Genomic DNA, 26,402 nt, shown 5'->3' on the forward strand with positions numbered 1-26,402 from the left:
GGAACGAGGAGCAGCTACTGTATAAACCAGCATTGGTTTCAAATAGACACATGGTCAAGTGAGAAGTTGCCTCTCAGGCATAAAACTGTAACAAAAATATTGCAGGACATGACATTGTCACGGTAATAAATAGCCAAAAATAGTTCAGATGCCACAGGCTGGCTTGAAATAATAATTTTTAGGAAAAATTCAGTACTGCTCATGGGTTTAAAACCTGATGCCACTCTGCCTCTAGAGAAAGCTATTTTTGTGATTTCTATTTTTCTATTTCATCCTTTCCAGAAAACAAAGCTATGAAAATGTCTGGTTTATGTTATCCTCAAACAGATACATTCATAATATTTGCAGTCCACAATCACTTCTTCCTGTGGATTCATCTCATTTGATTCCATCCCCTTAAGCTCCTGCCAAAGAGCAAGCTTGAATTCCTTACAGGGTGTCTCTGTACCTTTTCCTGGCTGTAGCTACATGAAATACAGCAGATGGATGTGCGATGTGTCAGGAGCCATGTGCTCGGCAGCAGAGGTTCACCCTTTCCTGGAGAGGGGCTTGCACTGAGATCCTGCAGTTCTCAAATGAAGCTGGAGTGCAAGGCAGCCTTCTTCTTGCAGAGCCACCAGCTGAAGAGGCAGCTTACCTTATCAGTTTTTATAGCCATGTCATTTTATGGTAAGTAATTTAATCACAATGAAGCAAAAGCTTCAACTGTTACACCTACCCTGGCATCCAGTGACAGTGTTCCCCTTATATTTCCCTGTGTTTTGATAGTGTTACTTTATTGTTTATGCAGAAGAAAGCTGTAACTTCATTCACTCCTGACTGTTTTTCCTAGTAGTTACTTTATTTTTGGAACCTGTCCAACTTAAAGAGTTCTTCCGAAGTTGTTGGAGATGAAAATTGAAATCCAGGTGATGGAACTTATTTTGCCATTGTGAATGCAAATGATTCTTATCTTGGTTTCAGGAAGGTGCTCTCACAGACTTCACCTGTGAGTTGAGATAAAACATTTAGAGTTCTTGACGTTCCAGTCTGTAAGAGTTTTTGAAAACAAGATTTAGTCAGGAACTGAGACTCCTATTTAAATCCTGTCACGGGGCTTAATTTCAATCCCTGAGAACACCTCCGTAGAGGGAAACATTTCACCTAATGAGGTGACTTAATTGGGAATTTATTTGGTTTATAAATATTACGCTGCAAGTTCTTTGTGTGCAAAGTGGAGGGTTCTGTCCTGCTTTGCTCTGGGTGAGTACAGCCTTTTGCTGAGAAAGCTTGTAAATAAATGCTGCTTTAGAGCTGACAGGGGAAAATGCATCCAGGATAAATTTGGCAACATGTTCCAAGAGTGCATCAACCAGGCTGTGCTGAGTATAGTTAGAAGCTCTTTTTTTCTTTTTTTCTGCGTGATAGAGCCCATATGCAAGTATGTGAGAAAATGAGAACATACCAGGGCCCTAAAAAGGAATCGGTCACATTAGGTCTGTTTATTCACACATTTGCATATGGGCTGTGAGAGCATCATCCGGGACCAAGTCTCCTTCCTGGTTTCCTGTTTACTTGGCCACTACAATTGCAGTGTCTGAATGCTTCACAGGTTGCAGAGAGAAGGAATAATGTTATCTCTGTCTCCCTGAAGCCCACTGACAGAAGCAGCCTGTTTGGCTTGCTAACTCATTCAACACACGTACCCACATACACTTGGCATCTAACTTGGGTGGCTTGGTGAGGGCACTGGGTGTCACTGGCAGGGAAGCCTTTGGTGGCTCTTCTCTCTGCTCAGGTCCAGGTCCTGTCTGTGGGAGCCTTCAGGTCTGGCTGATCCATCTGTGTTGATCCATGTGCAGTTGAAGGTTGGATGATGCTGGTTGTCACAAGTAGTGTTGGTTACACCTGTGGGAAGCAGTGTCGGGTTGTGGATGTGTCCTACCAGAACAAGTCTCCCTTTTGTGTTTGAGAGGTATGTGGTGGGGGGAGCAGTATGTGGTAGATTCAGGGTAAACTTTGTGGCGCGGCTGGACAGGCACCCCGGGGCTGGTAGCTCCCACCGATCCGCCGGGAGCCCTGCTGCTCTGTGACCTGGAGCTCTGCCTCCTCCCTCAGCCCTTGACCCACTCCACGCCCCAGCTCGTTGGGCTGCTCTTTAATGTGACTTTCTCACGGCTCTGTGTTACGTTGCTCCAGTTACGGAACTGGCTCCGTTTCTTTTTCCTTGTGCAGTTCAGAGTTTGCTGGGGTTTCTTCCTGATTGCAAAAGCCGTTGGAAATGGGCAGAATTGTAAAAGCTTATCAGCAAGCAGTAACTCTCCCTGCTGGCTCCCCAGCTCTGTTAGGCATTTTATTCACTCCGGCGAGTTGTAACTCCGCGCAACATCTCGTGTTGCCACATCAGTCCTTTTTATTTACGCCAAACACCACTTTCCCTCTCTCCAGCCCTCAGTCTTCCAAGTTTGACGGCTCTGGAGCGGAGCAGCCGGGTGGTGGCAGCACTCCATCTCCCGGGGGTGCTGGCAGCAGGCCTCTGCCTGGAGTAGCACGGGGGCGGTAACTCCGAGGTTACTCGCTGCTTTGCACTGCCTGGAAGATGCAGTGCGAGTGTTTGGTGCTGCAACCAGAGACCTGCAGGAAGAATTCATGTTGTGATGAGCAGAACAGATGCTGGCAGATGAGCGCAGCCATTAGCAAGTCCGGGCTCCCTGCTAGTACTGAACTGGTCTTGTTCTTTCTGAGTAGCTGGGCAGAATATTTCTGAGTGAGTGAGCTATATGTGCCGGTGCTTTGCAGGCAGAGCAGAGTTGCTGCTGGCCGTTATGTGACTCTTGTTCAAATCCTATTGACACATAACATCATTTCTAAAAATGTTTGGCACTGATCTAATCATTGGCCCAGAGAGACCAGTTACTCAAGCAGTTCGTGTTTTTTCACTAGAGCACAGTCTGTCAGACCCTGAAAATAGAATCCCAATATTTAATTTTTTTTTTTTTAGGTTTGTTTCCAAAAGGTAGCAGCAGCAGTCACGAGAATGTGGATCTAGACAAGAAATGCCTGAAAACCCCTTTACCTTCCAACAACGAGTTGGTAAACCAGGCTAAACTGATGGCACATTTCTCTTCTGAGGCCCTAACATTTTTTACATGCTTTCTTCTCTCCAGTCTGTGTGTGCCTTCCATGGGATAGTGGTCTTGCTGCAGTGCTTCACCAGCAGGAGTCTGCCAGGATTCCCCTGAAGACTCAAGGGAAGATTTTCTTGTTGTTCCACATCACTATTTTTTTTTCTTTTTAATTTCTGCAACTCCCATTTAATGGTATTTGAAAAATTCCAGGAGGCTGAAATAGTTTCCCCATGCAAACTGGTAAAGGATGTTTTCTTGCTAGATTTTGGCCCACAGAAATCCTGTGATAATCTGAGAAGGGCAGAAAAGACCAAGTCAAGGGAGGTAGTGCTTGGAGTCTAATCACTAAACTCCTGTGGGTTAGAGCTGGGGTGCTGTGCCAAGGCAACCCAAGCTCTATTCCTGGCTCTTTCAACCCCCTAGCTCCTTTGGATACAAGTTTCAGGGAAAGCATCAGCCTTGCTGATCAGTTTTCCAGCCCTCTCGAGCTGAAAACTCATGGCTATTAAATGAGATAAACCCATGCCAGGCTGGCAAGGTGATGTTCCTGGGAGGGTGGGGGCCATTCCCACTGCTGTGGATGCTCAGCACTGCCAGGGTTATGCGTGGGAGGATGCTCTGCTGTCATGGGGAGGATGAGCAGACATTTGCCCAGGGAGATGATAACTGGTGAATTCTCAGCCCTGTATGCCTTGCAGGCAGTGGAAATTTCTCCCTTCCTTTGCCTTTCTCTGCCCCACCACACTGTTGCTACTCAGTTGCCATGGGCGGATGCTGCCTAGGCTGGAGGAGCTGGCCTTGGGACACAGTTTAGGCAGAGCTGTGGGACACACAGGTGCATTACACACCTGCACACGTGTGGGTGCTCAGGAAATGGAGCTCAATGCCAGGATAAGTACGGACTTTACAGAGGAATAAAGCTCCCGTAGTTTGTGTTTGGTCTGGAAATCCAGTCCCATCTGTTCCAGCTGTTTCCAGTTGAGTTTATAGCAAGGAGCTACTGTGCTGCTTTGCAGGAAAAAATAATTAAAAAAAATATGAGGCTGTGCCTTTACAATCATTGCAAACAGGCAAGTGTGTCCATGGAATATGTTCCCTCCTGTTGCCTTAGAAAAGATGCATAAATAGCCTTAAATAATTTAATGAAGAGCTGGAGCTTTCAGGGGAGGCTGGTGTGTGCCTGAGTGCTGGCTGGGTGTGCTGTCCTGGCAAGGAGCACGTCCCACCCCTCTGCACCCAGCAGCAGCTGCTTGGGGAATGGCACCTTTCCTAGCTCAGGGAAATTTCTGCTTCAAATCCTCTGGCTCCTGGAGTTCAGGCAGAAACAGCCTATCTGAAGGAGGAGTTGGCTAAAGCGATGGAGGAAAACTTGGCAAGGGTGGGAGAGTGGCTACTGAGGTACTGATTTTATGAAATGGGACTCTGGTACTTCCTTTTTTGGCTGAGTCTTATTTTTTATTTTCCAGTGAGGTAGCCAGGCATTGGCATGCAAGGTAGACACCCTAAGGCATTCTGAACTCTTGGTATTCATCTGTTCAGTATTTATACACCCCTGAATTTGAATATTCATTAAGATGCTCTGCAAGTGTTTGCTGCTATTGCTCTCAGAGGATCTTGAATGGAAGCAATATGGATGGGAAGAAGTTTTGAAGGCCTTGTCTCACTGTGAACGGAGTTTGTCCCTATTTCCCTGAGGGAATATAAGGAAAAGGTGTTTTATGCCTGATTTTTGGTATGAAAACAAGTGACCATCTTGGTCTCAGCTGTATTAGGATAGAAAGCTCCCATGGCGACTGCCTAGTAGTGAGTAGCAAATGTGTACTTAGCCTTTAAGGAGATTATTTAACACAGTTCCAATTTTGTTTATTATTTTTTTTTTTTTGTATTTGCTTGTCAAGAGTGGATTTGCAGATGTACCCTTGGAACACAGACAGGGTCTGACTTGGTGGGAGAACCACAGCAGTAGGAGTTCTGGGCAGCTCTGCAGAAGCACAGCGATGGCAGAAGCGTGGAATTAGGAGTCTCTGCTGTCTGCAGAGGCAGATCAGAGGTGGAGAGAAAAGGGGAGGGGATGGAGGGCAACCACTAAAACCCTTCCCCAAATGGATGAATGAATGGGTGACACACATAAATGACTGCTGTGATGATCTGACTTACTGTAGCTCGGTCTCGGGATAATCCTCATATGTCAGATTTCTGTAAGGCCAGCATGTGACACAAAGCCGGGCTCCCAGCAGACAAGTGTGCTGTGCTGGTATTAGAGGCTGGCCGGAGCCCGGGCAGTGCTTGGAGCGCGCCCGTGGCCGTGTGGGGTGTGCCCGCTCGCCTCCCTGCACGGCATCAGAGGCAAGCTGCCATTCCACAAGCACTTGGCTGTTGCATAGACAGCCCCAAGCCTGCCCGTGTGGTTGTACTTTTTGGAAAAAGGAGGAGGGGGGAAAAAAAGCCAGACACAAGAAACAGGAAAGCCCCCAGAGACTTGTAGCTGGGATTACCTTGTTCACACCTGTCACCACTGATGTCCTCTCAAGGTCAGAATTGGAGCTACGTGAGGCCAGCTTAAAGCAAACGCCATGTGAAAGGAGCTCTATGAAGAAACAGCAGGCACTGGAAGGAGGACAAGAGTGCCCACAGGAACATGAACAACAGCTTGCAAGTTAACCTGCCCAGGACTTGGGCTGGTTCAAACAGCTCGCTCCAGGAGAAGTCTGAGCATTCCTTTTTTCTTTTCTATTACTATAGGATGGAGGACGAGGCAGTACTGGATAGAGGGGCTTCCTTCCTTAAACATGTATGTGATGAAGAAGAAGTGGAAGGTAAGAGACTTGGACTGCTGGGGAGGAAGGGTGCCTTTGCGTTGGTGTTTGTATGTAGGATGGGCACAGTTAGAGGGCAGAGAACCAGGGTGCCTTTGGATTGCCCAGTACTTCATCCTAAAATTGACTGAAACACGAGTAGGCTGGGTCAGAGTGGAAGTGACTTTTTAGAGAAATCCTCTATTTTAGTTTGGGAGCGAACATTGTTGGGTGCTGCTGGCACACGCTTCCACTTCCCCCAAAGTCCTGTTTGCTGTGCCTTGCATAATGGCTGGGAAGCACCAGAGCTGTTTACTTTGCTTTCCTCTAGGAACAGAGTTTTGCAATGCTTGCCTATCACCACTGCAGTCGTGAGCATGGAAATGTGGAGGCAGGTGGAGAAGCCAAGTGGAAAAACCAGCAGAATTTGTACCAAGTGTCAGGGTGGACTTAAGGTGGGAAGTGAACATTTCCCTGGTTTATCCTTTGTGCTTGGGAGGCATAAAGAGAAGAGTTTTCCCTTGAAGGAGAACTTTTTAACAGAGAAAACAGTTTCCTCACTTCATAGGGAAAGAGTAGATTCCCTTGGAAGTGTTTTTGTTTTCTCTCTAACTAGAAATGCTGTGAAATCCCAAAGGTAATAGGAATTTAAAGGAGTTTACTTCAAGTTTCTTCCTGGAAAAATGATGAAGCTGATAGGAGTGAGTAAATGGCAGCAAATTCTCTTTTTCTCATTTTCTGAGGATTGGTTGTCTGTGGGCTTGATAAACTAGTAGGGGAGAAGGAGGAGAGCAGGATAGGGTAGGACTTTACTTAGCAGGGAGAGGATTTTACCTTGTAGAACTATCCTTCCTTCCTGACTTCAGGGTATAATTTTATTCTAACTTCTTTATTTGCAAACAAATGCCTGTGGCTTTTCAACTGAAAATGTGTTGAAAGGTCTAGAGTTACATTGTCAACAGTAATGGACAGGAAAGGATCCAGCAGTAGGAGAGGAAATAGTCTCTAAAAAGAGGAGTTAGAACACTTCCAGCAAACCAAGCCAGTCCTCTCCACTGAAAAGCCTGTGTTTTCTTCCTGTCTGGAATGAAGTAATCTGTGCTCAGCCACTATAAATCATCATATTGGGTTTAATGAGGCTGTTTGCTGTCTGCAGGGTCAGGTTTGTATTAGCCTTTTGCTTGTGGAATAATTGACACTTTGGCACAGCAGAAACATTTGAGGAGTGGGAAAGAGAGAGAGGGTACTTTTTATGTTTTACTGTTTTAAATGTTGCTACATGCTGTTTTGATGTGCAACGGCCACATGTGATGCTCCAGGAATATAATACGAGTGGTGGCTGGTGATGAGCGCAGGAGGGTCCTTCTGGCTGTCTGCAGGGAGTGTGGTTACTGCTTAAAGTACTATTTGTGGCCATGGTGTGTTCATATCCTTTGGTCTGATGTGGATATCCTCATTTGGTTTAGCTGGGCTAACAGTCCCGTTGCAGCTCATCTCGCTGTGGGAGTGAGGAGCGGAGGTGAAACAAGTGCTCCTAATTGTACTCGACAGGCCTCTGGAGCTGGAGCTGCTCAGCTGAGCCTCCAGAGAGCCCTGGAGCTGTGCAGCCAGCTAATTCCCTCGTGCTGAAGGCAGGACTGTGATTCCTGCCAGGCTCCTGGGAGCAGCCCAGCTAAATCACCCAAGGATCCAAGGCCATGGCATCTGTCAGGGTCACAGGGCACGTATGGTGCTTGGGTGGGTCAGCCAGGGAGCCGCTGCTCAGCCGCTCTGCTCTGTGCACAGTGGGTCAGCCTGGAATTCTCAGCGTGCCTGGCAGTCTGGGGCACTGCAGCAGTGCCTGTAAGCATTAAAGGCTTTGGCACTTTTGAGAGATTTTATTTGTCTCCATGTTTCCAGCCTCAATGTTTCTGCAGTTCTCTGTGTGTCCTCAGTTATGTCTGTCTCTCCACAGAGATCTGCATGCATAATGTGTGTGCATCTCCAATGTGCACCCCAGATGCAGTCATGGTCTGCAGGTATGGGATGAACTGGATGCTCACAGAGTGGCTGTGGTTGGAAATGATCTCCAGTTCCAGCCCCCTGCCATGGGCAGGGACACCTTCCACTTGGTTGCTCCAAGACCTGTCCAACAGTTCTAGGAATGGGGCAGCCACAGCTTTTCTGGGCATCTCTTGCCAGGGCCTCCCCACCCTCACAGGGAAGAATTTCCTCCCCATATCTAATCTAACCCTGCCTTCTGTCAGTTTAAGATCCAGTGGAAGGGCTAAGATGTCAAGTTGCAGATCTTTGGCTGGCACTTGGTGCAGATGCTTTTAAGTCCCTGTTAGATTCCTGGACTTAGAGTGGGGTGTTTTAAAGGAGGTGAGTCAAGAGACTTAATTTCACTGAAAGTGAGCAGAGAGGAGATTGTTTCTTTTCCTTCCATGAGGGAAAGGGGCGTTTTAACCTTTATAAGAAGAGATAGGGCAGCAGGAGTTAGCAGGAGAGAATGGGAAACTCTCCAGCAGACCATTATAATCTGCCTTGGAACCAGGCTGCTTTTGCTGCTCTGTAAGTTGCTTTGAGTTCAAAGAGGCGAAGACAGAGTTTTGAAGGTGTCACTTTGAGCATCCCTGTTTGGCATGTTCTATGAGAGAAGAGAGGAACGTGATTCACTTTGTCAGTGATGCCCACAGGTTATGTCTGTGGGATGGGGATAGCAGCTCTGGACAACCACATCACCCACTAATTTGATTATGTAGTGGTGCGGAGGAGAGGGAAGCCTTGGCTTTTTAAGAAGGGGTGAAAATGGGCATTTCTAGTCAGGAAGATATTGAGAAATTTTCAGGGTGGGACAATTGTCCCTTGTGCCCTCACTGAGTAAATGTAGCATTAACAGAAACCGTACATACCTGACAGAAGTATGTCCCTTGGGCCTGCTTCCAGGGATTGTTTAGTCCATCCCTCAAGTGGCACCTCACCCTGGTCCTACACTGGAATGTGTTGCTGTGATATCAGCTGTTGACATTTGGAAATTACTCCACTTCAGCTCCTCCCTGCTGCCTGGATCCACAAGAGGGCTTGGTGGCAGATTCAGTGCATGTTAGGTGGGAGGAGTTGCTTGGCTGGAAGTGCCCAGAAACGTGACCTGGCGAGCCAGGGGATTTGCCCGGGTCTAGGGCAGAGCATGAAGGAAAGTGAGTATGAGTTGGCTTTCCTGGGGGAAATCAGGAAGAGGCATTGCCCTGGGCTGTGCAAGAGGATCCTTCCCCTTCATTTCGAGCACTGCACGTTCCTTTCCTTGAAGGTAACGCTGTGCTGCTGTAATGCCCCTGTGAGGAGTGCTGGTATGTGTGACATAAACAGATTACTTAATAACCGATTTTGCAAGAGGGGAAAAGTAAAGCTCCACCTTATCCTGCGAGATAAGGTATTCTTGGCTCTCTAAGTGTAACTTCCCCTGGGCTCACTGCTACCCTGACTCTGTGGTGGGGTGGAGGATGCTGGGTTTCAAGTCTGATGACTCCACTGCAAAATGAAATGAGGAGCAGCATACCTGTCCTGCCTTCCAAACGATGGGCAATGTAAAGGTTACAATAGCACCTCTCAGCCCTGCTGTGGGAGTGAATTCAGGAGAATATGGTGTTAGGGGAAACTTTTCCTGGGTCCTGTTATAATTGTGGCCTTTACTGTTGTGCTCTGCAGAGAGGCTAACCCAGGGATTTTATAACAATGTTCCATAACTACTTGTTCCATTTTAGCACTTTCCTCCTCCTTGCTTTCTATTCTCGACCCGGTTGTGTCATTGCACTTTGCTGGTAGAAAGCTGTGTGATGCCATAAGCCCAAGATTAGTCCTTGGTGGTTGGATCAATGAGGAGAGAGGTTAAAAGGGCAGAGATAACTGTGAACATCTTTACCTGTAATAACAGCAAGCTGATGGTGGGAAAAATGGGCTGTATTTGCCCATATACTTGGATTTCTTTTTCTCCTCTCATCCCTGCAGTCTGTTTTTGATCCGTGACTCTAGGCAGACCCTCCTCCATTTTCAAAAGTAACCAGATGACCTGTTTCATATCAAAGTCTTTAATTGCTTCTGAAATAAATGTGATTAAAAAATTAATCAGGTAAAATCTGATCACAGAATGTGCTCGCTAATATTCTTTGGTACCTTTAATTTATGTGTAGAAGCAAACCAGGCTGTGTTTTGCTTCAGTAAAACTGAACTGGGCTTTACTCCTGGAAAAGTCAAACTCAGAGGACTCAGGCAGTGCATTTATGCTCTCTTTCCATACAGCATCTGGCACAACTTCCCTATGAGGATGGTGAGGCCCTGGCACAGGTTGCCCAGAGCAGCTGTGGTTGCTCCATCCCTGGAAGTGTCCAAGGTCAGGTTAGACAGGGCCTGGAGCAACCTGGGCTAGTGGAAGGTGTCCCTGCCCATGGCAGGGGCTGGAACTGGATGAGCTTTAAGGTCCCCTCTGACCCTAACCATTCCGTGATTCTACTTAGGTCTAGACAGCTAAGTAAAAACAAAGCAGGTAGTGTAGATCTTCCCAGCTTTGAAACACTGTGATGAAAGATTTCAGGTCTTCAGATTCTTTCCTTTCCAGCTTTAATTCCCCACAGCCTTTCTCAGCAGAGTGCTTACTCTTGGCAGTGTCCAGCAGGTCATTGTATGGAATATCGTTCTGGTCACTGCCGCTGTCCTTCCTCTCCTATCAAGAATCAGTGTTAGCTCTGAGGTTGCTGGGTGGGCTGAGGAGGTTTTTGATGCCCGCCTACTCCATGCTCAGTGAGAAAAGCTGCAGTCTGAGTTCAGAGGTGATAACTGACTTTACGTAAGGCAGCGATACGCTGGCTGTGCAGGCAGGAGAAGTGGAGAAAACGCTCTAAGGGCAGCTGAGTCAATAGCTGGCATTGTTGGCCCGTGGTGAAGGAAAGGTGGTGGTTTCTTGCAGTGGTGATAAGTTTTGTGCCAGCCTGTGCTGAGTGCGAGGTGAAGGAACATGTTCCCATACCATTCTGACAGTGACTCGTTTTTTCCCAGCTCCACTCATTTAGAATCACAGAATCACTGAAATTGGAACAGAGCTTTAAGATCATCAAGTCCAACTGACTGGAAACTATCATCAGTTCTCTGACCTGGCAGTGAAACTACTTTTGTTGGGGCCCAGGCCAGCTAGAAAGAGGGCCCTGACATGGCACCTTTCAGCCTTGGGTGGGAGCAACTACTCTCATTTCACTCAGAATTCAAGTCTAGGTTTGTTTGACTGTCTGCTCCTATCTTCCTCTGCCCAACAGCACTTTTTTAAGGTACAGTAACACTGGATATAACAGTTCAGCATGGAGATTGAAAATCAGCTACAGCCTTTGCTCACTTGTCAGATGTGAGTCCCAGATGTGCTTGTAAGCCTTCCTGGATTTTCCCAGAACATATAAAATGAAAAGGTAACCCAAAATGTGTTGGTCATGTTGCCTGAGCTGGGGCTAGGTAATACAGGAGTTTTGTTCCCTCTCCTACCTGTGCTTCTCATACCAGAACTGCAGAGCTGGGCTTAACCTGGAAACTGGTGCTGGAGCTGTAGCTTGCTGGTTTGAGCATCATCCCAGCCTTCCTGGAATCCTGTCTCCTCCTTTCCTTCTGGTGGCGTTCCTACTCTGGTAGCAGAACGCCAGACTGAACCAGAGACTGAGAAGGGGCGCAGGGAACTCGTGTGCTGCTGGGGAGGCGTGGGGAGCCTCTGTGGGGGCACCTCTGTGTGAGCACCGTTCTGTTTGCAGCGTGGCCTTCCGTCAGGCACCTGTTCCAATAAAACTGCAGCCTTGGAATCCAGGGTTGCTTGCAGAGGGCTGCTTTAAGGCTTTTCCCAGAGAATGGAGGCAGCTTTGGATGCCTTAGTCATCATACCACAGCTCTTACTTCTCTTGGAGCAGGGACTAAATCCTGCCTGCCTCTGTGAGCGTGAGAGTGTCAAGTACAGCTCGGTACTCAGTTCATTCAGTCTTGGTAATTAATGAGATGGAAATAGGAAAAGATTTTCAGCCAGGATCAGTTCTCTTGAGTGGTCATTTGGAGCATTTTGGAAGGGGACATAATGTTAAAGGATGCCAGAAAATCCAAAGGTACCATGCTTCCCAAGAGCTAAATCCAGCAGTCCGGCACAGATCCCTTTCTCTGCCCTGTTCATCAGAGCCCTGTGTTCTTCAAGTTTTCTTCAGCTCTTCTTTCCATTGAAGCCAAGCAGTTCTGGCCAGATTAGATCAGATCACAGCAGGATAGGTTTGGTGGCTTTTCTAACCTCTCACAGCTCCAAAGAAGAGAGAAAGAAAAGCAGCTTACGGGGTTGTGGGTAAGAGTCTCGCAGCAGCTTACGTAAAGCTCAGGGAGAATACCCTCACCACATGTTCATTGTTCTGTCTGAACAATACCCACTATTTTATTTTATTTTATTTTATTTTATTTTATTTTATTTTATTTTATTTTATTTTATTTTATTTTATTTTATTTTATTTTATTTTATTTTATTTTATTTTATTTTATTTTATTTTATTTTATTTTATTTTATTTTCCTGTTTAGATATTTTTTACTTGAATTTTTATGAGCTCTGTCTTTTAGAGCTGTCCTGTTGCTCAGATTTAACTCACCTGTTACACATGCTTTGCTGGCCTCTGAATCTTGTTAGGAATCTGGCAGGTCCAGACTGGGTCATGGATCATCCATTTGGAACAGAGGAGTGCAAGCTTTAGGCAAATGGCTAGGTAGACTTCCCTTCTGTCTAATTATAGCTTTGTTACATGGGAATGCTTTACATCCCATGCTGACTTTTTGAAGATATTGAAGTGCTAGAAGCTGATGTTACAGAAGAAGAAGGTCTCTCATTTCCACATTGTCTTCCCCTGCACAGCTCATTCCCTGATCCTAATAGGCATTTCAGTCAATGACTGCATGTTAAAAGGTGAATTAATGCAAATAGATGAAGTTATCTTTGCACAAGTTCTCTGTTTGGTTAAGGAACTGCATCTTCCTTGCTGATGGTGATCATCACTTGAATCTTAGCCATGAATTTGGGGTTCTTCTGTTGGAGGCGGCAGACTGAAAGAGATCCCTGATGTTTCTAATCTTGTTCCTTCTTTCCTTTTTCTGTGGCATAGTAGCTCAGGATTGTCTCTCCTGAAGCCTGTTTTATGTTTTGCCCTTTCCTGTCTCTCCTTCATGGCAGGCTCATCTCCTGATGGCATTTATCAGGAGGCATTTATCACAGGTCTGTGAACCTGTACTCAGCTTATGGTTGTTTTTCCCATTGCCTGATGGATTCATGCTGACCCTTTTCCTTGGCAAACTGCCACAGCACGGAAGAATTGGTTAATTGCATAGCACTGTTCTTTACAGGAGAAGGGATTTGGATCTGTCTGTCTCCAGCTAGTGCATTCAGTTTTGTTCAGATTTCCACAAAGTGCTCTGAATCCTTCTGCCATTTCCCTGACTGATGGATTTTTACTTGCATGGAAAATTGGTCCCTTGAATACCAGCGTGTTTTGAAAACCCTGTGGGGATGGGTGGGTGAGCCTGGGACTGTGCCTGGGCAGCCCGTCTAGAGGACTGATGGTGGTTTGGCTTTCCCTGGAGACTCAGTGTCTCTGTCCATGTGCATGAATGGGAGTAGCACATGGCTCTTGCACAGTGCAAGGGTAGGTCCTTATGTTCCTTGCTTCTTCCACAGCTGGTGTGAACAGCTCTCCGGTGTGGGGTGTCCTGCTGGCTGTGCTTCCCATTCTGGGAGTGCAGAACAGCTTGTGGCCTGGAAAATGGAGCTGGCTGGGGTGCAGGTTCTGCCCCTCTGCTGCTGCCAGCACCTGCAAACCCCTCTATAGCCAGGTAGAGCTAAAGGCACCTGGCACGTGACGATGTGGCCTTTTGTTCTTACTTCTTGAGCTGATTTGAAACTAAGCAGGGCTTAGTTTGGGACTTCCTTACTGCTACTTTTAGTATCTCCCTTTAAAATGGATCATCCCTCTGATTTATTTGTCCTTCTGAGCTGTGGGCTTTTTTTTATAGTGTTAATTTTCTTTGATTCTCACACAAAATGAGAAGCAGCTTTTGCCACCAGCCCTAAGCTGGAAAAGCAGGTGCTCTAAAGTGCACTGACCTGGCTGTGATCCTGGCTGTGTCCTGGCTGGTGCCACCTTTCTCTGTGGGCTTGGCTGTGTGCTGACACCTCCTTGGGCACAAAGCTGACAAAGCACGTGGCCCCTCTGGTGTGACTCCAGAGCAGATCTCTAGATGTTAGATGTGGGGGCTACCTGAGGCTTTCCATTCCACCTGGGAGTAAGACTGATGGCTGGGCTGTGAAAATGGGCTGAGAAGGTCCCACCTTTCATGGAATCACAGAGTGGTTTGAGTTGGAAGAAACCTTAAAGGTCATCACATTCTAACTCCATGCCATAAGCCTCTGAGGGACATGGCTGGGTCATCCTGAGCAAAGCCTATTTTTCAGGTGGCTCAAAATATTTGGTCAGAGCTGGTGGGGAAGATTTTGGCTTTGTGGCCAGCTGTAACCACAGGGGCCAGTCAAAATCTGATCAGTTTTAATGTGACTCTCCCTGTTCTTTGCAAAGGAATCGTTAAAGGGATAAACAAAGGCTGGGTAAAAACTGCTAATGCTCAGCTTATTTTCAGTGCTTTGTACGTTTTTAATATTAGATTTTGATCTTGTTTTTTATTAAGATGCTGGTGTGAGATTCTTTATGGGCTGGTCTTACCACGCTCTGTGTCTCAAGAATCCAGTCATGTGGAAAGCATTCTTTCTTAGATGCAGCAGGCAGACTTTATCCTTTGATCCCATAACTTTCAGCTCTGGTCTCCAAGTGACTGAGTTTTGGTTTTGCTGGTCAAAAACCATTCCCTAGTACCCTTTTTTAAAAAGAGCTAGTGCTTAAAAATGGAGAGGATCAAAATAAAGTGGTCTCTCAGAATGGTTGTGGTTGGAAGGGACCTCGAGGATATCTTATTCTACCCCTCTGCCATGGGCAGGGACACCTTCCACTAGACCGGGTTGCTCCAAGCCCTGTCCAACCTAGCGTTGATGATGATGAGCAGATATTCCTGCTGGCAGGGAGGGAATGCTGCATTTCACAGAACCTCAGCTGGGTGATACACAAGCAGGTTTTCATCAGTAAAACTGATTCAGGGAGTTTCCTATGCCCAAACTCCAAGTCTGGGTGCTGAATCATGAACTACTCTTATTCACTAGCTTTTAGTAAAGCAAAAGGTGTGGTTTCAACTGAGTTTTTCCAGGAGAACCTCACTGATGATGACTGCCTTTTGTTTAGTTATTAATCAGATGAAGCGATTTTATTGTGAACTTGGGGCACAGTGAACATTCTCTGTGGTCACAAAAGTCAAAGACTTCAGCTACAACCAGCGTAAGTCCAAAGAAGCCCCAGTGTCACTTAGAAGAGAACAGGTGCCACCAGGACCTGCAGCTCTGCATATGCATCGTACGGGTGGCGTTTGAGTGTGTGTAATGAGGACCCAGGGGATCGTGGATGTCCTGGGGAGAGCGAGGAGGGCCGTGGGAGCAGCCCCCCAGGGGCAGCTGTGCTGGGTGTGCAAGAGAACAGGGCTGGGTTACCCGAAGTTGAGCGCTCAGCTCCGTGTTTCCCGTCCTCCCCAGGCACCTTGTGGTGCCCTGCGTGTCACGTTGTGTTTCTCAGGCAGTGGTTCTCATGGGAAAGGCTGGCTTCCCCCGGTGAGTCGGAAATGTCCCAGGAGCCCAGAGCATTGAGAGTATGTGTCAATTGTTTCCTCCCAGGCGCTTTGGGAAGGGAGCCTAGAAGATTATCTCAGCATTTGGAACAATATAAACAGATGCCAAGCACTTCAAGTACATGGAGAAGGAAAATGTCTTGGCCTCCCTGAACAGTCGGGGGAGTGGGGGTGGGGGCACAGGGAGGAACATTAAATAAGTCTCTGCCTTCAGACCAGGCGAAAGCAGCAAAGTAATGCAGATGCTTGCCTGCGTGTATACAAGTAAGTTTCATATTACCAAAATCTCTGCTGTGCACACGTGGTCCAAAGATTAAAGAGATTGTCCAGTTCTGTTGGCAGCATATTAAAGTATTAAGACTGCAGGCTCACTATGATGTGTTTCTATTATCAAGCTGACCACAGAATTCAAGTGATTCATAGGGGAATGTTGTTTAATACAGATACCTTTTGCATCAGGTTTTTGAATAGAGTTTTGGCTGTGAGAATCCCTTGGGAAGGGCTACCACTGCCCTGTCTGTCTGGGGTCACCCCCACGCTCCAGCTCCTGCTCGTGCTCAGATAAGATCTCCCCTTCCCTGTCCCTGTGCTGCGCTCAGGCCATCTGCCACGTTAAAGCTGTTGTTTCCAGTTGCTGGAAGAGCTTTCTGGGTTTTCTTTGGCACGCAAGAGCTAAAGGGATCTTCACGTATCAGTCTGGGAGGTCTTGCTACAGATCTCTCTGTGGCTCTGCCCTTTTCCTCTGCAGTGTGATCCCTTTCCTCACAGATGGCGATTCTGACAAGAGGCAGCCAACACAGGACCCTGTTCTGTCACTGTTCCACTGCTTGAGTTTGAACCTGCTCAGCTCCAGAATCCTCTTTCTTCCATCTCTGGAAGTGTCCAAGGCCAGGCTGGATGGGACTTGGAGCAAACTGGTACAGTGGAAGGTGTCCCTGCCCATGGCAGGGGCTGGAACAAGATGAGCAAATGTGCAAAATAAAGGTTGAAACATGCAAAATGAAGGCCTCACAGCTGGCCTGAGGAGTGTGTGGAATTTGAAATGGCAAATGCAGGGTTGTTTTTCATTGGCAAATCAGTTAGTTACAGAAATGGAGTATTTAGTGCCTGATTTTCAGTTGTTTGGTCGCCAAGACTGGATTTATCATAAGGAGGAATTAGAGACACATGTTTAGTTTGTGGGTCATTAATTCAGATGAATTTGTTTACTCAGTCTGTTCATCTGATTCAATCACTCTGGGATAGAAACAGGGAAACCAAACTTGGTCCAAAGTAGAGAATCCAGCTCTCATTTCTCAGGAGTTACTTTGTAAGAGCTGCTTTTATAGCTTACAGTGAGATGTCTGAACGATCTGGGCAGAGAAGACAACATGTAAGTGCTTTCTGTAAGCACAGAATATTCATCCCGAGATGGCAGAAGTGCAGAAAGCCCTGAAAAGAAAACATTTTTATCAGACACAATAGGCACAATCATTAGCAAATGTGGTTGAAGTGCTTTAGTTTGAAATCGTAGTCTCAGTGCAAGGGCATCCTTGGGATTTACAGCCAACGTATGAAATTTGGCACTTCTTCTGTTACTAGTTAATTTTTATTTTGGAAAGTGTCAAGTAGGAGTTGATAGGAACTTGTGTGAGTAGTCCTTCCTTCTCTGCTGTGTTACAATAACACTCTAATGGTACTGAGAGTGTGGGACCTCTATAGTGGCACCTCTGTAAGGTACCTAGTGGTACTTTGACTCTTGTTACACAATGGACTGCACAGTCAAGTGATGTAGATTTTGTTGGTCTAAGCTCTTCAATTAAACTGAAACCCTTGGCATGAGGTAATTGTTAAGTTCAGACAGTGTATTTGGTAAAACAAATGGAAAAATTAGTGTAGAATGTATTTGAAAAGCACTCTGTTCGATATTACAAAATGAGTATGATGGCCTTCTGTGGGGTTTATTTTTGTATTTAAATGAGTCACGAGGACAACAGTTATCTGAGTCTGCACTGGCACGTGCTCTCAGAAATGATGGGATAAAAATAATTCTGCAAATGGTAGCTACAGAGCTCCAAGCTCACATCTGGAGACAAGAAAAACAGGACTATTTAACATTAGGCCAGCAAAGAGGGATAGTTCACTTGCCTTCTGGAGTGGAACAGGGATAGGACAAAGAGTAATGAGTTCAAACTGAAAGAGGAGCAGTTTAGGTTAGATATATGGAAGAAATTCTTTCCTGTGAGGGCGATGAGGCCCTGGCACAGATTGCCCAGAGAAGCTGTGTCTGCCCCATCCCTGGAAGTATCCAAGCCCAGGTTGGACGGGGCTTGGGGCACACTCAGCTAGTGGAAGGTGTCCCTGCTCATGGCAGGATTTTGGAGTGAGATGAGCTTCAAGGTCCCTTCCAACCCAAACCATTTTAGGATTCAAAGACATGCAGCATGAGCTGTGCTGGCCTGTGGTGCCCAAACTGCAGAGTGCTGAAGTTAATATTGGTGTACTTGTGTTCCCCAGGTCACCACACGATTTACATCGGGGTCCATGTGCCGAAGAGCTACAGGCGGAGGAGGCGTCACAGAAGAAGACCCGGGCACAAAGAAAAGAAAGAAAAGGAGAAAATCTCAGAGAACTACTCGGACAAATCAGACGTAGAAAATGCTGATGAGACAAGCAGCAGTATCCTCAAACCACTCAGTGAGTACTGGTTCCAGTTGTCAGTCATTACAATGTTCCATTGTCTAGGGATCTGCTCTCGGAGGACGAAACTTGATCCATGAAAACAATGGTCTCATGTTGCAGATTGGAGTGGTCTTAGCCAGCTGCTGTGGGATAGCTGCCTTGGCTTGGAAAAGGCATGGGCTGGAGCAGACATTTCATCCCTCTGTATCACCTGAGTTGGCCCTTGAGGGATGCCAGGCAGGAGCAGGCCGAATGTTTAAAAAGCAATTTGACACTGTGTGTAAAGAGATAGCAAGCAAGGGAAAAGACTGGGTAGTTGCCTGGGTAGATCTATTGCAGCTTCTACCTTGGCTCTGGGACGTGCACACACTCTGGAATTCCAATACCCCCATGGTTTCAGCCTCACATGTCACTAACTTGCAGCACTAACAGCTTCTTTCCCTTTGGTAATTAACCAGTTTTAGGTTTTGAAAATAAAAAGAAGACTGAAATGGAACTTGCTGTATGTTTGAGTATCTGTAGAGATTGAATATCTAAATATTGATAGGCAGGTGAGGTCTGCTTTGGATGCCCTGTGCCTCTATTCCCACCAGAATTGTTAAACAGAGGACAGAAGCCTTTAGCTAGTGCCATCACTGTGCAGAGACTGTCACAGGATTGCATTCCCCTTCCCCTTGTATTCTCTGTTGGCCACAAGCTTGTCCTGAAATCTGGGAGATGGCTGTTTTGGTAGGAGCAGGGGGGTAGATGGGAAGGCTAGTGGGGCTGAGTATAGCAGGGCAGCCAGAATGTGAAACAGCTCAGATTATTGAGGCTAATTCCAGATGTCTGGAGCTTCATTTGTAAGTGGAAAAATGCTTCCTCTGTGAGGGATCCATACAACTGCATCTTGGATTGAAGCAATACATTCATTTCTCATTTTGAAGTCCTGTTGCTGGATAGTAGCTGTAGATAGAGACAGTAACATGGGACAGATCAGTCGTATCTTTAGCCTGGTTACCATCTTCAAAGAACAGCACCTGGAAATGAAAGCAAGTCAGAGATTCCATTTGCTTTTCCCAGCTCTTGTTCCCTGGTTGTTCCAGAAAAGGTTTTTTTGTCAATGCTCAGAAACCAGGAGTTGGTTTTATACCAAAAGACTTAACTACCTATCTCAAAATGTTTTAAAGTCAAATGTTTTAAACTTAATTTTTATGTTTACACCTCTGTTCTTTAGCATACAGGTAACCAGGCCTGTAGAAATTGCTTTTTTGCTTCTGAATGTATCATATCCTGGGCAAATTGTTTGCATGGGCTAAGTGTACCTACGTTTCAAAACCATTTCTTTCATCAGGTTTTCATGTCCTGGCTTTGATTTTGCCCATCCTTGTGTCTGTGTCATTTGAGGAGGGGTTTGTGGTGTTTTTTCTCCTCTCCTGTGTTGTTTCTGTGCAGTAATACATTCTTACATGCACTTACACCTGCAGGTAAGAATATGCAGTCTTTCCACCCCTTTCCATCTGCAGTTTTCCCATAGGCTTTTCCACCCTGAGCTCTTTGCGCTGCAGATTTTTGGAGCGGAATCATATAAATATTCCAGGTGTCCTATGCAGTAGCATTCATACCCCATCCCTGGACCCTTTTCTCTGTTGTTCACCATCTCAGGTATCCGGATACTTTTCCAGGTCCTTGCAGGGACCTGCTGTTTCCTGCTGGTGGCCGGATCTTTTTACGAGCTGGCTCATGTAGCTTGGAGCTCTGTAAAGGAGAGGGGCAGTTCAGATTACAGTCTTGAATTACAAGTTACCTCATATCTCTGGGTTTTTTCCTCTTCTGAAACTCTTGTCTTCAGAGCTGACCTGAATTTTGTGTTTCCCCCCTTTTTTTTGCTCTCTTAGATGCCTTTTTTTTCTCTCCACCAGCTGTGTCACACAAGTGTGTCTGACAGAAGCCCATTTCTCTCTGGGCAGCAGGTACCAGCCTAGGCTGGTGTCCAATACTGGCAATCCTGGCAAAAAACAGGTAGAGCCCTGGGGTTCTAATCTTTGTCCCATAATAGTCATTTACTGAGGGGTGGGTGCCTCAAATTCAGTTTCAGAAGAATATTAGAAATAAGGAGCTGGGAAATATTGCCCAGCAACTTTAATGGAATTGGGAGAAAGCTGAAATGAACTGTATTACAGATATTTAAGGCAGTCAGTAAAGAGTGTGGAATATCAGAAGCTGAAATATGTGTAGCTGAAAACAAGCAAAATCTGATCTGACATAAAGAAATCTCAAACACTGTGGTTTTTGGTTAAACATATCTCATTTTAAGAAATCCTGAATTTATACAAAGAGCTCCTTCTCTTTGTTGATTTTTGCAGTTATCACCTTGGTCTGTATTAGACACTTGTCAGTTTAGCTTGGGTGTGTAACTGGTGATTTAGTTTATCTTCTAATACAAGGACAAGTATACAGAGCTTAATTTGCAAAATCTTTAATAATGTAGTTGTTAAAATAATTTGTAGAAGTTCAGGGAACAACTTCATTGTCCTGTATATCAAGACCTTTTTTTCCCCCCTGAGTAGAAAGCTTAAGCCAGTTGTGATTTGGTACTTCACTTGGAATTCTTGATCTGTCCCTAAGGACCACAATCCTAAGCTTCAGTATCCTACCTGCAAATGATTTCTCAGCTTCTTGGATGAACACTCTGCAATTAGACTTGGACCAAGTCTGGGTTTGACTCACTGGGTCAAGCTGCTCACAGCAACCGAACCTGATGGAACATGTCCACTGATACCAACAAGAGAATAAACAGGTCCAGAAATGCAAATCTTCCCTAGAAAAGCTTTGTTCCAGTTCCAAACCAGTCTAGCTGTGCCTCTGTGTTTGAGAATTGATGCAGTCTGGAAATGTCAGTCCTTATTTTTTTTCTTAGTCTATGTCCAGCTGAGCCAAATGAGCCCAACTCTGGTAGTTAAAGACAAGCTTCAGCTCTCCCATCTGGAGAGAGCTGGGCAGATGGAATGTGTACAGATATGTTTTATCCTAAGGAAATCACTGCCTGGGAACCACGCCTCCTTCACAAATCCAGACAGGGATACTTTGACAGACTGAGGAGGAGGCAGGAAGGCCGTGTTCCCTCTGCAGAGCCCTTTCAGGACATTCCAGGCCTGCGGGGCTGTCTCTGCTCTCTGGGAGCTTTGGTATTCACACCCTGCTTCTCAGGCAGGACTGCAGACGATGACAAATCCCTCTTCCAGGTGAAACATCCCAGCACATCTGGTCTAAAAGCACCTCCTTTAACCAGCCTAGCCTTGGTTTCCATTTAGGGCCAGTCAGGAGGAAACACTTTTTAGGCTTTGCCTCATTGAGTCAGCTGATGCTTGTGTCAGCACAAAGAGGATGGTGTAGTTTGCTGCTACTTGCAAGGGGTGAGACAAGGGAGGAACAAGGAAGGCAGATGAAGTTTCTCTGAGTCCATTTCCCTCTTCCTCATTCTGTACTACTGGTGTACAGAGATTTTCCCATGAGGAAATGCACCTCTACTTGATCTGGGAAGGAGTTTTTCCTCATTGTCTGGTAGCCCTCCAAGTCACTTTGGCTCACCTTCCTGGCCCAAACCCAGATGCTGCAACACTTTACTGACTTTTTAAAACCACTTGTGGGTCTGACAAATTCTTACTGTCAAGAATAGAATTCTCTTAGTGCTTGCAGCCCTGAAGAGAGTAAAACCTGATTTTTGTGAGGTGTCAGAATGTTGCCATGTTAAATATAACTGCAGAATCTAAATTTTGGAGTACCTAAAAGCAGGGATAAGAGGACCCATATAAAAAGAGAGGGGAGGGATGATATATCAGCGCATTTTAAAGGTTTCCAGTTGGCTCAGAGAATTCCTCTTGCACCCACCAGCAATAGTTCTTAAGGGTTTTAATGAAAATCCTCTCTGAGCCCTCAGATGTGGGTTTGGCGGAGCGCTTCTCCTGTTTGCAGGGAGTTACTCCATTAAGGTGCAATTGGAGGCTTGTGCTGCCATTCTGCATGGAGTCCATCTCTCTGACTGAAGGTGAGATTTTGGCTAGATGGATCAGTTTGCACTGGAAGCAGGTAAACTTCTGGTCCATCTTCCCAACTTGGAGTGCCTGCTTTGCAGGAAGAGTTTATTGTGGACAATTTGATGGGTTGCCCAAAGTGGTGGATACCTCATCCCTGGAAGTGTTCAAGGCCAGACTGGACAGGACTTGGAGCAACCTGGGGTAGTAGAAGGTGTCTCTGCCTATGGCAGGGGGTTGGAATGAGCAGATCTTTAAGGTTCCATCCAAACCAAACCATTCTGTGATTTCCAGTGAGGAGTGCCAGTCTGACTGGAATGGTCCATTCATAAAAAGATCAAATTCATTCCACAAGGATATTAAGACATCTCTTCAGGAACACTCAAGCTTGGGTGTCTACCTTGAAAATTCATTAAGGCAGGTGCTATAAATAGCAGGAGAGAGCTACAGGATGGAAATACAGGATGAACCTCTACTTAGCAGAGCAGATGCGGCACAGTCAGGCCTGTGCCAAGAGTTTTCTTTCTGTTCGTGTTACTGGATTTTTCAACCATCCAATTTCTTTCCTGACTTTTCAAGACATGGGGTGGGATTTTCCAAAAGCTTTTAGCCTCAGCTCACCACAGTGAGAGCACTGACAGTAGCTGAGAAATACCAGGCAGGATGGCCAAAGCTTAATTGTTTTTGTATTGGCATTTTATGTAGGAAAGGTGGTCGGAGAGACTTTGCCATAAGTAGAAGGGAATTTTGCTCTTTTGGTCTTCAAGAACTGCGTGGCAGGCTCTGGACTGGTCCCAGGTGCTGGGGTCAGTTGAAACAGGCCTTCTTCTGCCCCTCCAGTGCTGCAGGGAGCCTGCTTAGGTCCACTGTAGTGCAAGTGCAGAGATGAATTAAACACAGAACTAATTAAACACAGAAGTGCTTGGCTTGCAGCCGTGCCCGCTGCGTAGCTGGGGGCCTGTTGGAGCGGCTGGCAGGGTGCAGCTGGCTGTGTCCATGGGAAAGGGCATGGGAAGGTGCTTGGGGCAGGCAGGCTGTGGGCAGGGCAGGTGAGGAGGTGCTGACACAGCCCTCGGTGCGGTCGGTCGTGCTTGCGTAACGCCGGCAGAGACTCCTGATCCTGGGCCTGGTGTCTGGCTGCCTGCAGCCCACCCTGCTTCCACGGTGGGCAGGGGCCTGAGAGCCATGGGCTCAGAGTGGTTTGTGCTGGAAGGGACCTCAAACCCCACCTCCTCCCAGCCCCTGCCATGAGCAGGGTCACCTTCCATTGCCCAGGTTGCTTCAAGCCCTGTCCAGCCTGGCCTTGAACCACTTCCAGGGGTTGGGTGTCGGCAGTGTCCCTGGGCATCCTGTGCCAAGGCCTCACCACCCTCACAGGGAAGGGTTTCTCCCTGATATCTATCTAGGCCTGCCCTGTGGCAGTGTGAAGCCGTGAGGATGCCAGTGGTGGCAGTTAGGACTTCTTGAGGTGTGGGAGTGACAGAGAAGAGACTCCTGTTGGAGGGGGTGCTTCCAGCAGCAGCTAAACCCGGCTGCCTTCACCCCTTGCTTAATCCAGCTCTGGGAGAGGGTCAGGATGGCATTTTTCTTGTTCCTGTGGCCTCACTGCAAGGCCCTCCACTTCCCACTGAGGCACTTGGGCAGGATGAAGGAGCATGGTGATGTGAGGTTGGGTATAGATTTGACCTATCACCCTAGGCAAAAGCTTTCCTTTTCCTCTTGGCAAGAGTACAGGCTTTCACTTGGACAGCTAATTAAAGAAAATGCTCTTTTTGCAACAACCCTTGCCTAAATGTGTGAGATTTTTTTCTTTTTTACTTTGACTTGTGCATGTGCCGATCACATCAGGGCTTGTTACAAGCACTGCTGTTTGTTTAAAACATTTTGCACTTCCCTTACACTGAATGTCCGTTCTGCATTAGGTAAATGCAGAATATACAGCATGGAGCTTTCATTCCTTGCTTATGGCAGCTTGGAAAGGAGGTCAGGTTTGGATTTTTTTATTCACTTGTGAAGTCCAGATTTCTGGTGGGTGTGATAAAAGGTAGAGGTAAACTTCCTCCCTCTTTAGGTGTGTCCTGAAGCTCCCAAACACAAAACCACTAAGTAATCTGGTTGTTAAGACAAATGCTGAGCACCTCAGGTACAGGGGATTTATTCTTTTCCAGCCCAGAAAACTCTGGGAGTTGGGATTTTTCTCTTCAGGGTAATTTCGGAAGTTGTTTTTCAGAATGAGGGTTGGGGAACAGGAGCAGTTGTCCCCAGATTAGTTATGTGCACTGACTGATTAAATTCGGACATGGCTCAGGTACCTGTAGAAAGCCTGTAGGCACACAGTTTGTGGGAATTGGGAGTGGGGCTGCAGCTGAGCCTCATCCCCAATGGGCTACAGCTGTGCCAAGCAGGTGAGCAGCATTGAAGGTGAGGAGACAGGGAGTGCCCAGGTGTGCTGACCAGTCACCAAAGGGAACAGAGGGCACACAGGTGTGATGCATGAACCGTGAGGGGGTGTAAAAGGTTGAGTTTAAAGAACAAGAAGGGCAGCTGCTTGCAGCCTACTGAAATTGTGTGGTGTTACTCTGTATGGGCTGAAGCTCTCTGCAATTGTATGGTGACACTCTGTGTATTGCGGCCATCTCGACTGTGACATATGCTGCAGCATATGCTGTGACAGAAGCCCACGTGTGCAGATGTGCTTGGAGGTGGCAGGTGGCATCTGCACTTCCCCCTGCCACCAGCTGCCCTTTGGTTACTCCTGGGAGCTGGTGTTGGAAGTCTTCAGACGGACAGCTATGTCAGGGGCCTCGTGCAAATGAAAATGCATCTCACCCTAATGCAGCAGTGTTCCCCACGCTCTCTGTCTTCTCTGTCCTTCCCCAGCCTCTGCAGTGCCACCAGATGCCCTTTGGGAAGGGACTGTTCAGCCACATAAACCAGCCCAGCCCTATGTTTGCCATGGTGCATGGTTCCTCAAAGGAAATCAGTGGTGTGGGCTGAAATTCCCTTCTCCAGCTTGACTTGTTCCTTGTGTAGTGTTTCCAGTAGCGCTTGTGTCACTCAGTGTTTGTCAGTCACCTCCAGCTGCAGCAAGGCTGGTGGGTGCCTCAGGTGTCATGTAGGATCAAGAGAGTCTTGTATTCCTAGGATTTCAGTGTTCCTGGACTGTGATGATGTCAGGGTGGCGCTGGGGAGTGAAAGGGAGTCTGTTGTCATGTGCCATGTGAAACTGTCCCAGGTGTCTGGGCATGGAATATTGTGGCTGTAGAGGGGAGTATTTTCCATGTGTTCAGAGACCAGGATGAAATTGTTCTGGTCTGAATTCTTCAGAAATGTCTGGATGTGTCTGAAAGGAGCAGCCCCTGGGGGAGGAAGGGGGAATAAAATCAAGAAATGATAAAATGATAATGGGCTTTTGGTGATGATTATTCCTGGGAGCAGTGCATTTAAAGGCACAGTGCCAGCTCTTCAGGGAGCTTTTAAAACCTGCCTCCACTCTTTCCATCTTTAAAAAACAACCACAGCAGTTGCCATGGCAGTGACATCAATATAGATAGTGGGGCTATTGAGCAATTCCACTTAGGTTGTTGTCAGCTTAAAGTGATCAAGATCCACAGCCCTGAAGTAAAAAAATGAATTTGAGTAAGAAGTACAAACACTTCTTGCTGCCCTTTTGGCTCTCACACCCGAATGCTGCTGCCCTGCTGCCACACCTCTAAGTTTTCTCTGCAATTTGAAGAACTGATAGAAATAGTTTTGGGGTGAGTCAAAGTTTAAGGTTCTTCTATAGCTGTAACCTGTCCTTGGGAGAGGAGTTAAATTCCTTAACTCTAACTGGTTAATATTAAATTAATTGTGGCAAAGTTTGAGGTAAAATAGCAAGAGTTATTTGACAAATTGGGTCTAGGCAAAACAGAGAAAATGTCCTGCAAAGCAAGTTCAGTCTCAAAATCCTTTGGTTTTGGGATAGGTCAAAGTGACACAGTATTTTAATTTATTGATCACTTCTGCCTCAATTAACTGCATGTTTTCTTAGATCTATGACTAAGCCTTCCTTAATTGAGAATGGTCTTTGCTG

General features: G+C 46.5%; 1 protein-coding gene across 5 annotated transcripts in view; it reads left to right on the forward strand.

Annotated features, from left to right (window-relative positions):
- SLC4A4 (solute carrier family 4 member 4) overlaps positions 1-26,402 on the forward strand; it is a 116,510-nt gene that overhangs the window by 12,375 nt on the left and 77,733 nt on the right. For all 5 annotated transcript variants that reach the window (XM_041716055.2, XM_072928910.1, XM_030272206.4 and 2 more), the window contains 2 exons: positions 5,850-5,923; positions 18,150-18,329. In XM_041716055.2, the coding sequence (XP_041571989.2) occupies positions 5,851-5,923; positions 18,150-18,329 (253 nt within the window). In that variant the 5' untranslated portion in view covers position 5,850. Of the gene's footprint in view, positions 1-5,849; positions 5,924-18,149; positions 18,330-26,402 lie in introns of those variants that run through there.

This window comes from Taeniopygia guttata, chromosome 4 (assembly GCF_048771995.1).
Source record: "Taeniopygia guttata chromosome 4, bTaeGut7.mat, whole genome shotgun sequence".
Taxonomy (NCBI): domain Eukaryota; kingdom Metazoa; phylum Chordata; class Aves; order Passeriformes; family Estrildidae; genus Taeniopygia; species Taeniopygia guttata.